Source organism: Tetrao urogallus, assembly GCF_951394365.1.
Source record: "Tetrao urogallus genome assembly, chromosome: 11".
In the NCBI taxonomy this organism is placed as follows: Eukaryota; Metazoa; Chordata; class Aves; order Galliformes; family Phasianidae; genus Tetrao; species Tetrao urogallus.
In genome coordinates, this window is record NC_136824.1 from 6072178 (window position 1) to 6087483 (window position 15306).

Sequence of the window (15306 nt, forward strand, 5' to 3'; positions counted from 1 at the left end):
AAGCATGAGATCCATACAGATCAAATGTGCAACATAAAAATTAACCTCCGTGGAACAGACAATCATTGCAGCAAACACTACTGACGTGCTGCTACCTTCAGCATCTGCTTCCTAAGGATCCCTATGGGACAGCAGGGACTGGCCCCTTTTCCTGCCACCCCTCAGGAAAAGCAAAGAGTGCTGCCCCACTTGAAGAGATACGAGCACAGAGGCTGCCAGGGGGTGTTAACTGCACTCTTCCCCCTCACGTCCATCATGAAACAACACTGAGTCACCAGCAGCTCAAAATAGACACAGGTACATAGCACCAGGACGCACCAAACTACGTAGAGAAGCCTGAACAGCTTTTTCTGTTGCTCTGAAACAGACACATCACATTTTTTCCTCTCTAAAAAACCCTTCTGAAGTCCCAACCTAAGGGAATATTATCACAGCCACTGACTCAGTGTCCACGCAGCCCTTCTGCTCCCAAGCTTGCCAAAGATTCACCTCACTGTATGAACACAAGTGGTATTTCAGTCTCTGACAAATTACCTGCATAAATATACCCAGTGCTGGAACCCATTTGTAGCCCACACTTCCCTTTAGCAGCACACATACAACAAAGCTAGCAGGTAAACAAACCCTTATTTTTAAACGTTGTGTCACTTTCATTGGCAGCAAAAGAACAGATTGTGAACATGCACAGAGCTCAGACCTCAATCCCAGCACAGAACAGCACTGCTGGCACATTTCACATTTCGGGAGGAGCATGAATTCCACATGCAATAAGCACACAGCAGCAGGGGTTCACAGAAAGGGGCCAGTGCTCAGCTCTGCGAAAGCAAACAGCCACAGGAATGCATCAGAGCAGCTCTGATACATTCAGAAACATTTTTTTTCTTGTGTCCAATGAGCAGCTGAATGGAGCCAGACAAAAAGTAACCTAAACTGTACATACCAACTTAAATGCAGGCTCCTACAGAGTGACAGCTACCCCTGGCACAAACAGGGCTGCAGTAAGATCCACCCACGGGCCCTGAACTGTGTAAACAGGGCACCTTCATCCTGGGTTCAGCTCCAGACCAGGGGCTCTGATCTGCACTGTGCTGATGGGTCAGCGGAAACACAGAGAAGAGATGGAGCTCACGTCTCCAGGGGCTCTTACTGCAAAGAAAACCCTCTTCTATGGGCCACCAAACCACCAGAGAGGCAGGATTCTGACCTGCAACACTACAGGGCCATCATTTCACTCTGCCTCTTCCTCTCCCCTAAATCAACACAGATCTGCAGCGAAGACTTCATGCTATAAAAGCAGGGTTACTTACCACAACAGAAACCACAATGCAAGCCTGACAAGAAAACCTGTCATAAAAGGACTTCATGTTATCTTAATTTATGATGAAGAGCTGAATTCAGGACTAAGGGTTGCACCTGAGTCATGTCACAGCGCAGGTGTGAGGCCCGCAGAGCTGACTGCAGCATCTCTCCCAGCACCAGGAGAGAAGCAGGGCAGAAGTGACACATGCAGGGCACTCTGAAGCAGCGTTAATACGAGCTTTGATAGAAGCTGAATTCATTTTCAAAGGTAAAAGGACAGCGGTGATTACATAAAGGCTGTGTGCTGAGAGAGGAGGGCTTCTGACAGGTCCTGCTCCTTCTCCCCTACATCTGCTTTGGCTCTGATATGTTTTATGTTCCACTCCCCAGCGCGGATGCGTGGCTACAGCAAACGGGAACTCAGCTTAAAGAGAACTTAGAGCCGTTTCTCATCAACCAGTACAAAAATACTTCTGTTTAGTAAGTGATGGGAGGAAGGAAGCCACTTAGAAGGGAACTAACAAAACAGCCACGTTGCGTACAGAGCCACAGCATTTTGTGGTAACTCACAAAATAAAGGCATAGAACTTCAAGTCTCTGCAGGCGGTGTTGGGGTCCCCAGCACCCAAATCCAACACCCCACGCCGGTCTCACAACCACATGAGCTGCTTCTCTCCACCTCACACTGCAGCCCACGCAAGAGCAGTCCGTGTCATCCTGCTCATTTGCTAACTAACACCCTCCTACAGAGCTGTTTGCAAAGCACTGTGCTCTCCTTCCACGCTGTCCAAGAGTACAAAGGGAAGCTGTGTGCCTGCTGCTGCCGAGCTCCCCAATGTAGAGCAGGGCAGGCGTGGAGGCGAGCGCAGAGTTTGTGGTGTAAACAGGCAAGGAAGCAGGGTGAGAAGGTGCTCTGACCTCTATTCCTGCCTGAGAACCTTGCTGTTATCTGAGTGCTTCAGGCGCAAAGAAGTGGGGTTCAAGTTGTGAAGGGCAGACCTGTGACGTGCACATCAAAGCTGGGCAGCTCAGAGCACAGCACAAACCATGCAACTTTATATCCCCTACCATGTTATCATCCCCACATTGCCACTTCACTCCTGAACAGAAGGTGATTTACACTTGCCTTTTAAAATAACACACACAAAAGAAAACCCATACAGGCAATAAAAACCATTTTGTAGTTAATTATTCTTTAACTTTGAGATCTAGCTATTGCTTGCAGACTTCTTGTAGTCTCACTTGGACTCAACATGTTCCCTGTAAAACAGATAGAAGCAATGAGATGCCTCACCACATGACAGGAGCCCTGTTCCTTGGGGTTCACTACGAAGCGAGCTATCAAAAAGCTAATGAACAAATGCGTCTGCTGAGGCCGTACACACAGATGGCCAAATTTCACCCCACGCCTGCAGTACTAACAACCACTCTTGTTAGAGACAGGCACTGAAGAGCAGCTTACAGGGTTTCCTCCCTCACTCTACTATCACCAGAGCCTGCAAAATTCAATGAGCACACACAAGAAAAACAGAAGTCACCACCTCCTCCATTTAGCCACCAAAACCTGAGATGAGCAAAGCACAACACTACAGGGTTGGAATGGCTTTGCATTCCTTGTTCAACACCATACCAAACCCCAGACCAAAAAATGAACACAAGCACGTAACCCAGCATAATTAAGCCCCTGCTATGCCAGCAAAGCAGTCCAGGCAGTTCCTAACACAGGTTTCCTATACCAGAGAATGATGCTGGAGATATTTGCTGATGCATCCAGTCCACCCTCCATGGAGGAAGCTGGAAAACAGGGGCTGTAGGTTGCATTAATTCCAACTGTCTGATCGGTGTAGATCATTCTATATGCAATTTTATTAGCTGCTAGGCTCAGTGTTCTGTCTGCTTTAATGTAAGCCTATTAAAGCTTTCCTTGTAGCTTCATGCCTGTTTTCTTCCTATCAGTATACTCCCAGCACCCATTTCACATGCCACACTTCCATCTCTTTCCATATTTCTTCATTCATTCTTCAGACAGCTTTTACAGGAATGTCATTCCCTTTATATCAGCTCCCCCTGGTTCCTGCCTCCCAAATGCACTAATTACAAGGCAGTTTATTAGCCAGGCACATAATGTTTAGTTTTCAATTCCAGCCTGCTTCAAATGAAGCCAGGCACCACTGAAGCAATCCACTGCAATCAATAATAGGCAAAGAGATTTTTCAGAAGCACTTAAGTGGCTTTGGAACGAAAGTGCCATTTTCAAAGAGACACTCAGAGTAAGTCACTTCTGTCAATTTGACTGTGGCTCAGAAAGCATCTCTGAAAAATAATACCCTCAGGCTTTTCAATCCATCACTACCACAGAGCAAGTAAAGCAGCCCCAAGTAAGTCTTTTCCTACAAAGGCTCAAAAAGCAAAGACTGAGTGTCCACAATCGCAGCCCACAAGACGCCCATGAAGCCTGGCTACACCATAACTACCAAAGCAGTTGATGGAGAGAAAAAACCCAAAGAATGCCCGAGGAAGGCCATGACAAAGCCAGGAAATGAACTCCAGTGTCACAAGGCCCCAGCCTGCATCTTCACCAAGAACTGCATAAAGTAGCTGTTGCATAGCCAACAAGCATTATTCCATGGCAAAGCTGTCTTCTTCTAGGTCTGCCATGTGTCACATTGCTCAAATGCAAATACAGATTTCCTTGGGCACAGACATCAGTCTTGATTGATGAAGGCAGTCAGTTTGGACACAACAGCTCCAGACAGCCAACTGCAAAGCAAAACCCTGCCTTTAAAACATAACCCACATGTGGCTGGAGTTTTCTTCTACCCCTGCCAAAATGCCACCAGGCTGCTTAGAGACAAGTCGCTCTGAAGAAACAAACTGCTGCTTCCCTATCTATCTCCTGGTTTTGGAAGCAGATGGGGCAAGGGAGGGAGCAGGGGTGCTGAGAATCAAATTGAAAGTGTCCAAACCGTTGCATTATGTGGGAACAAATAAAGGAGAAAGCAAAAATCATTTTGGTTCCCAGTTGCATTTTCACTGCTGCATGCAGATCTACCAGGGTCATTACCTGGCCAACAGATTGCTCTCTGGACATCCACCCATCCATAGAATACCCAAGATGTAAAGTATCAATATATAAGCACCTTGAAAAAAAAAATAAAATAAAATAAAAAATGAACTACATGGGGCCCTGGAAGACACGTACATCAGAAGAATGCAATCTGCACTCAAAAACAGCATAGATCTCATTCTAGAGGCTGCAGCTACAGCTTATCATAGAAGCTGCACCCAAAGTTTCCCAGGAGTCATTACACACAACTACAGGGATTGATTTGGGATCTATTTAAATAACAAAGTAAAATAAAAATTCTGGCTAAAGACTTACCCAGCATTAAGCTGAATGATTCAAATCAGTAAGTTTGTCCTCAGCTTCAAGAGGCCAAACCTTAGGCCCCAAGCATACTGACAAGAGAAAGCAAGAAGAAATCTGAACTTTCTGCCTTGTCTGCCAGCACTGAGATTTAAAGCAGTATGGCAGCGCTGATGGATCCTAATTCACAACAAACACTGGATGCCTGTAGAAGGCCTGCATTCGGGAAAGCTTGTACCATTATGCCAAACAACACATCAAACTGCAAGCAGCAAAGCTGCGTCTGTGGCACATAATTTGTTAGGATGGCTTAACTTCAGTGCCCATCAAACAACCCCCAAACTGTTTTTCAAATCCATTCATTCACAGAAACATCTATTAATGCAGAAGTGGCATCAAAGGAGCAAACAACCACTTAGAAGTGAGAAGTTTATTTAGCTATATGGGACGTTTGAAATACCCTTTGCTCTTCAATTCTTTCAAGTTGGTAGGTTTGAATCTCAAGGACTACAGGAAAGCATTTTGGTAACCTCACGCCAGCTTCCTTCACATACATAATCTTTTTAACATTATTATCGTAGCTTGCAGAAAGAAGAGCACAAATCCCAGCGCAGACCAGCACCGTCGCCCAAGAGCTCAAACAAACCATGAGGTTTTTGTTATCATCTTCTCACGACAGAAACACAAACCTGGTGGCAAACCACCCCTCTGCACCAGAGCGGGGAAGACAACACGGCATGCACACCCCTGCAGAAGCACAGTCAAGGTCAGGAGGTGATCACAATGCTGAGCACCTCCAATGGCACCAACCACGGGACCACACAAACCAGGGGATAATTCCCAAGGAATACAGTTGCCCTTCACAAACAGGCACCCCCAGACAAGGCAGCCCTTCAGCAGCAGCTCCTGCCTCTCAGCCAGCAGCTGCGCTGACTTCAGACATAAGGACCTGCATTATAACTAGCAAAAGGCAGCAGGAAACAAAGTGTGCATCTCATGCAGAGGCTGAAAGGCCCATTGTAATTAACTGCTCTCGGCCCTGTACTTTGTGCAAGACAAAAACAAAAACACAGTTTTCTGTTACTGGTAAGACCAAACAACTGCTGCCCTATTTCTCCTAAAGGACCTACATGCTCAAGGTTCTCTCTTTGGTTAACACCTCACCAAGCCACATGGACACCCTTCCACAGGAAAGGTAAAGCTTTCCAAACATTTCAGAGAGAAGAGCTTTACCAAACCGTGGCAAATGACAGCTCTTTCTGCAGCTCAAAGAAACTACAAGAAGCAAACTTTTGGGCTGGAAAATGACAATTCCAAATGTCAGCTTGTTCTTTTTTGAAGTCAAGACCTTGTTACACACTGTGATTTTTCTGCTGATTCCTAATTAGAGGGAAATAAAACAAACTACCCCTAGTTTGGCATTTCAGTATATCGTGCAACACTGCCAGCAGATGGAAGGCATCAGCATGGGCCAACAAGCAGCAGGATACCACCAGGGCATCTCTCCTTCACATTGGCACAGGATGCCCAAGAGGTGGTGGAGTCACCGTCCCTGTTTAATAAATATGGAGATGTGGCACTGAGGAATGTGGTCGGTGGGCATGGTAAAGGTGAACTGAGTTTGGATCGAGTGATCTTAGGGGTCTTTTCCAACCTTCATGACTCTGTGATTCTTTCAAATCATTTTTCTTTCACTCAGTATTTGCCCCTTCTCTTTGGGAAGCTTCTGATGCTGCTCCTCTTTTCCCTCAACGTTCCTCAGTACAGATTAGTATGGCTACATCCAGGTCTGGTGTTATTCAGAAGTGTGGGGGACTTGTGTGTTTTGTTCAGAAGCAGGACAACAGGCTTCCCTGCAGCCTCTCAGAGATTGCTTTCCAGCCACAGCGTTGTGGAAGAACTGCTCCCAGGCAATTCTCAGTTCTGTTGCTAAGTATGCACCTACCCCCATTCGCACAAAGCCAAGGAGTGGGAAGAAGTAGCAGCTATTTCATATCCTCCTTCTCAGAAATAAGAAGCAAACACCCCAAAACAACCTTTTTTCAGCTCTTCCTGTTGCAACTCTACCAAAGAAAGCAAGTAACATTTGTAAGTAACACAGACCTCAACTGCCAGGTATCACCTTGAAGAACACACACACAATTCATACTTCAATGCTGATCCTTATATATTGACCAAGAACAATGACCATTTCAATCCAGCCAGAAAATCTAACGTTCAGTGGGAGAACATACCACTAGAAGTGACATCCACTGAAGTGTTTCTATTTTCTTCCACACCCACATCACAGATCCCTTCCCAAATAGCCATGCTTTCAGTTTCTTTGGGGGGGGGGAAATAGAGAGAAAACGTTGGATTCAGACACAAACATCAAAGCACCAAAAAACTTGAAAGGAAATCTGACATAGTTGCTTCAGAAACCATAATGCTGATGAGTCACGAAGACCTCAATACAACTGAATTATCCAAGTTCTTTCAAACACTTCTCTGTCATTTTATGGATCACCGTAACACTGAATTTTAAGTCCCTCTCCAGCTTCAGCAAACTAAGGAGTAACGAATTACACAGACAAACAGCACAGTAAGTGTTTAAAAGGACATTTAAATATTAAAAATAAGAGAACTCTAGCAATCTCCACCAAGAAAGCAGACCATTATGAACCATGAAAGAAAAACTTTGCTCCCACACCTGCCCTTGCAGCCACACATTTACAATTCATTGGGTCTGCAAGCATGCAGAAATCATCCACAGGATCATTGCAGACACTGAAAAGATAAAGATGTCTAGAAATATGGGGAGATGAACCATCTGCTTGACAGGGAAAAAGGACAGATATTATGAGGAAGGGACAACAAAAAAACAAAAATCAAACCACAGCAAATTGCTTTTCTCCTTCCTGAACCACGGAAAAATAGACTAATAAATATTCCAACAAACCTGAAAGACTTTGCTTTTATGCTTGCTGCAAGCAGTTGTATAAAATTATGGATTGCTTTCAGACATTGCCACAGTGCGAGCTCCTGTCACTGATCTGAAACTTCAGTACAATGAGCACAGCTCGTCCTCCATTCAGTAAGGAATGTTTAGGTATCAAAATGCAGAAGCGCATCACATCCAGAATAAGGCTGGAAGAGAAAGATGCTAACTGGAGAGCTTAAGGAGTCTAATTTCAGCTCTGGTATCTTCCCTATCTTTGCTCAGTGGGAAGGGGCAGTTCTAGTCATGTTTGCTTGATCGGTTTTCATCTCTACGTGCATTCTCACTTGAAACCTGGGAAAAAGGGATCAAGGAATCATAGAATATCCTCAGCTGGAAGGGACCCACAAGGACCATCAATCCAACTCCTGGCTCCACGCAGGTCTACCCAAAACTCAATCCATATTTCCGAGAGCATTTCTCCATGCTTGTGCCTGTCTACTCAAACTGAAATATCTCAGATGTAGGGACCATCTCTCTGAGCCTTTACAGAATGCTTCCCTAACTGGGCAGAACTCTCCCTGCACCAACAGAAAGAAGTGCCAGATGCTGCAGGAACTCCATCAACAGTTTGCTATCACTATTCATTACACTGATACTGTACAAAGTGTGAAATCTTTCTTGTAGAGCAGGCAATGCCACTTGCAAGAAATGGCACTGAAAGAATCAGATAGTCTAAGAGTTGCAACATGGCGACCCAGAGATGGGACTCTCGGGGTTCTAGTTGTGATTTCGCTGCAGATAAAATGAAACCTGGTAAATCAAGATCTGTGGCCCATTTTTGTACACAACAGGAAAAAATGGTTTCTTCTGCACTTCACAGGAACACTTCTACACAAAGTATTATCGCCTGGTTATTTAAACTTCCTCAGACGATGCTTCAAATGCACCACTTTGCCGAATCATCTGGAGTTAATCAGAAGACAAAGCGAGCCTAATTCATCCAAGCTGCAATCTCACCTTGTAAGTAGTGTTATCCATCGCTACTGCGAAAGAACAGCCAGAGACCAAGGAGTGTACAAATAAAGAAACATTTTAGCTCATTATACACAGAGGACAAATTCTTCTTGATGAATTGCAGAATAACTCTTTGGAAGCAATAAATTTATACTGCTGTAGTGGTATAAACAGAAGCTGGGTCTTGAACTTTCACAGTAGCCTGAAAGTAAGGGAAAAGAAAGTTCATGCAACTTGAGAAATGCTCCTTTCTGAGGAACAAGGACTATCTGCTTACCTGGCAGAGAAGGATCACAGCTCAGCTGACCCTGAGATGGGTGCTATGCTACAATTTCAAGAGTCGCACTGCATAACGTTACAATGCACAAATAACCCAGACCTCCACATCACTGCGTTCTCTCACCTAATTCATGATCCCTTCAAACCTCAGCTGCATTAACACCAAAGGACATAAAAACTCACAGGCCTGTTCATCATACAGGCACACAGCCATTGCAAAACAGTTCTAGCCAAGGATAGCTAAAAGAAATGAGACGTGGTTGTGTCTTTTAATTTTTACAATGGATCATAACATTTCTAACAGACTGCTCTTTTGTCAGGGCTCACAAGTGTTGCACAAGCATTGCTCAGAAAAAAAAAAAAAAAATATATATATATATATATATATATATATATATATATATGGAAGAGCTGCCAAACTTTTCTGCTAAAAACCATTAAAAAAATTAAACATTAAAAGCAATTGGTCTGCACTCTCACTTGTCACGTGTTTTCCTTTTAAACACATTTAATCAAGAAGCCATTGGATTTTATGTTCGTATTTACACTGCAAATGGCACAGAGCGTATATCATGAGATAAACATGTAGCTATCCCCATTTCATCTATTAGCAGAAGGTAAATTAAAGCTTTAAACCAAAATGTAAGTGTCAGCTACTCACAAACCTTCCTTGGTACTCAAAATCCAACCTGGAGAATGGAACAGAATTTGTTTCTACTCATTTGCATGAAGTTTTCATGTTAATGAGCCAACAACAACCCGAAGTACAGAGGAGCCTGCAGGCACCAGAACCCAGAGCTGAGCACCCAGAGCTGAGCACCCAGAGCTGAGCACCCAGAGCTGAGCACCCAGAGCTGAGCACCCAGAGCTGAGCACCCAGAGCTGAGCACCCAGAGCTGAGCACCCAGAGCTGAGCACCTTTCTCCTCCACCCTGCAGTCACAGACCCTACAAACACCAGCAGGCTTCCGAGACGACTATGAATGCACTCAGCAGAGCCGGTTCAGAATAACTTTCTGTGCAACTCAGCTGCAAAACAGACAATATTCCCTAATGGGAAACGCACACTAGAAACAACTTTCCAGAAATAACATAGCCAGCAAAGATGTATTAAGGAAAAATGAACTGTAAGCAATAACCAGCCAATGCTTGGCAATCTTCATCCCCGTTAAAACATTCATTTTCTCTCCGTGTTTTTCCCCCCCCCTTAAATGCCCCAGTGACAAATAAATTATGAGCATTACAGCTAATTTATTACTCAGCACTGCTGAGAACAGAAAGGAAAAAAAAAAAAAAAAGTACAGTGATATTTTAAAGCAGATTCTTATTCTAGGAAAATAAATACTTGAATAAAAAACAATAAATCAGTACGTTCAGTGGGGAAAAAATGCTCTTGCAGTTAAGCCACTGGGGTGAAGGACCCAAAACTAGAATTCCTTGCTGTGTCAGGGCTGAAGCCACTTGGACTCTGCTGCTCTCAACCGAGCAAAAGTTTGCTTGATACCTTCAGCAATAGAATACGGAATCACACTTAATCCCAGCTTCATCCCCCACACCTGCAGAACACCCTCACGCAGGCCATCCAGCCTGCAGGCACTCAGGGACAAAGGCATTCCCTGGGTACCATTGCACAGCAGCATGCACAAGAGGGAGCCTTCCAGCACCGCAGTGCTGCTGTGATAAGCAAGCCTTAATGGCATCCTCCACGTGGACACTGCCATTGACCTCAAGGCCAGTTGGACAGGGTCACTACAGCACTTGGACCTCAGAGGAGAACAGTGCTGTATTTGCCACATTTAACATGGGGAGGAGGGGCTGCACACCAAAATGACTTTAAAACCCCAGCTCCAAATAGCGCTCTTAGCTCCATCTCACAGGACATTATTTGTGTCTGTTCCAGCACGAGCCCTTCGATGATTGATGTCTGTTTTTATCTTTCATCCTACTTCTTCCTCAATTTGGTATTTTAAAGTCTTCATTAATAATACTAATAAAGACCCAAAAGAAGGAGCACGTCCCTTAATGGTCTGATTTTTGCACGGTCCTGTGCAGAGCCAGCAGTTGGGCTCAATGATCCATAGGGTCCCTTCCAACTCCAAATATTCCATGTTTCTATAGTGTCACACAGCACATCAGTACCCACAATCTCACCTGGACTTACACAGTACTGCTTTTACTGCAGATACATTGGGATGGCTTTTGCAAGCTGTAGCCGAGCGCTGCAGCACAGGCAAAGCTCTTGCCGCAAAGTTAAGCACAGCTCCAAAGTTTTCATTCAGGAAAACAAGAAACAATCTGGCATTCATTCTCACGCAAACACCAATGCACCCTCCTGAAGAAAGACTAATTATTTTCCTTTCCATCTCCTGCTCAGGCCAGTCATTCCCTACCACTCGATATAACACGTGAATAGCCACATTCAGAGCTGCAGCAAACAGAGACATCTCAGTAGAGCTCTGTAAGAACAGCCATACCCAGAGCACACCAAGGGACTGCTTCCCAATGCACTTCCCATATGCACGCCCTCCATCTAAAGAAGCCTGTGACTTTGGCAGATGTTGGGTGCTCGCATCTAGGTCAGTTCAAACCAGAGCGAACTGAGGCTAAAGGACAGAGGGAGAGAAAATTAAATTGCTCTCCTGCTCCACAAACTGTGGCCGGCAAACCGAGAGCCCTTCACCTTTTGCTACAGTGTGATTTCACCACCGGCTGGGGCAGAAGCCTTTGACAGGCAGGGCGACAAAACACCCCGACAACAAACCATCAGGAGCACGGGAAGCATCAGTACCAATTAAAATACTCCAAAATATAACACTTGCAGGAATTCAAGGAGTGGAGGGGGAGCTGCTGCTGAGGTATGCGAATCAGCATGATGAAAAGCCCCACGGCTGCACAGCCGGCACGCTGCTGCACTGCCTGAAAGGCACAGGGCTGCAGAATGCACGTTCCCATCTCTCTCTCCTCGTGCCATCTGCACCAGCTAACGCACAGTTCTTCCATCCGCAGACCTCAGCTCCCAGAGAGCAACCCAGGGGCTGGAAATCATCCAGGCTTTCAGAAGTTGCTGCTAAACCCTGAATAACTTCTGCAGCAGGAATGCCCACAGCCTACAAGCAGCGCTTTGCCCAGCACCGCTGCAGTTGCTGGGAAATGCAAGTTTCCAAAAGCAAGCAGGAGTAATGAAATAAAGCCAAGCAAATGCACACTCAAAACCTTACAGGAATATGGAAATAACAGGGTATATTCAACAACCCTAGAAGTTAAGGCAGAAGCACAGGCGTGCATTTACATAAGCAGGGTACGGCACCGAGTCAGTTTGGAACACATGCATTTTGCAGGCAGCAAGAGCAATACATTCTGGAACGTGATCTTGATCAAATATTCCCTAAAACTTCACAGGAAGAACCTCAGAGACACCACAATAATTAAACATAGGCCACCACTATTGGCATCCTGCGGTATTTTCACTGCAGAGTTCTGTGGGAAAAAGAATTGGACTGTATAGATTTTTATCAGCATTTATTATTTATAAAGCCCTGTTGGCAAGCACGATGTTTTATGAACAAATAAAAGTGAACAATCTCTGCTTCAAAACCACATAATGAATGTATACTTTGCACATACACTCAAGCAGGCACCACTAGTTCATTGTGCAGGAAAAACAAGGGGGAAAAAAAAAAGTTTCTATATCTCCAAAAAGATTAAGAAGTAACAGCACTCCTTTTTACATCTACGGACACAAAAAGGCAAAGTCAAAACTGAGCTTTCCGACCACTCCTAACCAGCCAAGCCCATCTCATTTCCTTACCACGCAGAGGTGTTGTCCCCATGGTCTCCCCATGCAAAGCCAGGCAGATAGAAGTGAGGAAATCCACTTGTCGCCATACAAGGCAAAAAGAGAAAGGTTTCTCTTCCTGAGTTGAATAACCAGGGAACACAATAACCAGGGAAAGCTACTCATGGGGCCAAGCACAGTATGAACGTGGTGCTCAGCCACCACTGACAAGCTAAAATTAGTAGCTTATCCAACTGCCCAGAACTACACACCATAAGTGCCTCCCCAGCGTCTCCCTATTTGTCTTTCTGGTTGCTCTCCCGTTGGTCTCACCTGTTAATTTGTCCCTCGGGGAGCAGCCACGCCAAGCCCAGCAGTGAATTAATTTGCTCCTGAGCAACTTCACAGTGTTCAGCTGTGCTTGGTCCTGAGATAGCACCTGCGAGCAGCACCTGGCCTCACAGGTCTGCAGAAGTGATTAGGTCCCCCAAGCCTTCACTATGCATTGCTCCCATCCTGCTTCTGCTCCCCCACGACACCTGTGAGTGCAGCACTCACCCCAATTCACCCTCCAAAGATAATTCCACATTTGCATCTGTTCACTGTACTGAGAACTGCGTGGTATTTGCAATGACGGATGATGAATTATATAGGGAACTAAGGAACACTTGCACAGTGCAGCTGGGCCGCTGCTTACGGATGCTAGGGACTGTTTGGAGCTCCTTTTTTATTTCTCCCACTGACCAGTTGCCTGGCTGGCATCAGGGCACAATGTCAGCTTGGTGAGGATGTACTTCACTGCCTGAGGACAGCAGCACCTGGGCAGTTAACCATCAGAGGAAGGAGCCGAGGCTCTGGCAGCAAGTTTTCCAAAATGTTCCAACATGCAGCAAGTGCACAACTTCAGTGCAAAGCACAGCCTGAGAGATGGGAGAAACAGAACAAGAACTGCAGGGCTGCAAACAGAGTGCAATGCAAAGAAGTTTAGGGAAAACACCGTGTTCAGGACTGATCTGCTGCTCCTGCACAGCAGGTATTCACACACCAGCACGGCGTGTCCATACACACATATACATATTTCCAGCATCCTGGTGCCCGCTGGGTGACATCACCTCCATGGGTCACTCTTTGGCCATCAGTTGGACAAAGGATTATCCCTGGTTCATTCAGGCTGACAGCTCACTTGGCAATGAGCTCGGTGGTAACAACATACTGGCACACTAAGGTGCTGCTCACATGAGAGAGAATTACTGAATTTATCTTAACACAATTCCTTTGGAATTACAGGTACATCCCAAACTAAACTGATGTGCTTTGTAATACAGAGATGACTGCAAATTTCCATGCCATGTTTATGAATAGCGAATATTAACCACATTCATTTTAGCCACATACCTTGAAAAATTACAGATCACACTGAGTACAAATTTACATAATTAGATGAGCCTGAGAGAAGCAGCGCTAAGTACCAAATACAAGCACAGAATGCAGAGCTCTTATACTTTATAATATATTACGTGCATAGCCTCAAAAAGCCTTAAAGATTACGACTACATTTCTTTTCCATGGAAACTATAATTCTCAAATCCAGGACGCTATTTTGAGAAATTTGATTCAACTCTCCACTTGCATCTGCTGGAAGCACAGTCCTTCGCGTGCTCGGAGGCATGGGCTCAGCCTCACGGACACCTTCTCAACTCTTTCCTACGGTCCTGCTCTGACAGCAGACCGCAATAAGACTCAACGCAAAGTCTTGCGTTTGCTTACCGAGCAGATGCGTGGGGCTGCTGCGCTTTAGCACCTGAAGAAGACGGGGGAAATTAGCAGCATAGGGATTAAAGGAAGGGAGGGAGGGGGGGGGGGTGTTGAATGTCTCCTCGCAGGTTTTCTCGGCGTCCACCCAGCACAAGGAGCCGGGCCGCCGCACAGCGCATCCATCCCCGCGCCCCGGCTGCGGGCGCCCGGAGGAGCCCGAGGTGCGGCCGCACACGCGAGAGGGGCGGCGGACGGGGAACCCCTCACAGTGCTGAGTCATTTAAGCCGGGAAAAGCCGGGCTAGAGTCAGACGCACACACACACACATTCATACACATACAAATAAGCAGTCGGGCTTCCCCACGGCTCTGGCCGGCGAGCTGCCCCGCGCCCACGGCAACTTCCCCCGGTGCGCGGCTCGGCGGGTAGCGGAGCACTCACCAGGTAGGCTCCCACGGTACCCTGGGCCAGCATCAGCGCGCATTCGGACACCAGGAAGAGCTGGATGCTGGAGAAGCAGGACACCTTCCTCCGCCGCCTCCGCTGCCTCGCCGCGCCGGCCCCCGGCAGCTCTCCGCCGCCCGCCGAGCCCCGCTTCCCCGGCATCCTCCTCCGGGCACCGCCGCGGGATGGCGGCCCCGCGGCTGCTCCGCGCCTTCCTCCTCTTCCTCCTCTCTCCGGGTGCCGCTCACAGCGGCAGCCCGCGGCTGCTGCCTCTCCGCCCGCGGGCTGCTGCCATGGCCAGCTCGCCGCCTCCTCCTCCTCCTCCTCCCGCCGTCTCTCCTCCCCTCGCCGTGCCGCGCTCCCTCGCTCCGCCAGCCCCGCGCAGGCCGGATCCGCGAGCCCCGCCGCCGAGAGGGGCGGGGGAAAGCACGGGGCTGGCGGAGGCTCCGCAGGA

The 15306-nt window shown here is 46.7% G+C and overlaps 1 protein-coding gene across 1 annotated transcript in view; it reads right to left on the reverse strand.

Annotated features, from left to right (window-relative positions):
- SLCO3A1 (solute carrier organic anion transporter family member 3A1) overlaps positions 1 to 15014 on the reverse strand; it is a gene marked incomplete at its 5' end in the record, with an annotated part of 111148 nt that extends 96134 nt beyond the window's left edge. The window contains one exon of the mRNA XM_079540987.1: positions 14850 to 15014. Within this exon, the coding sequence (XP_079397113.1) occupies positions 14850 to 15014 (165 nt within the window). The remainder of the gene's footprint in view (positions 1 to 14849) is intronic.
- Between the last annotated feature and the right edge of the window lie 292 nt (positions 15015 to 15306).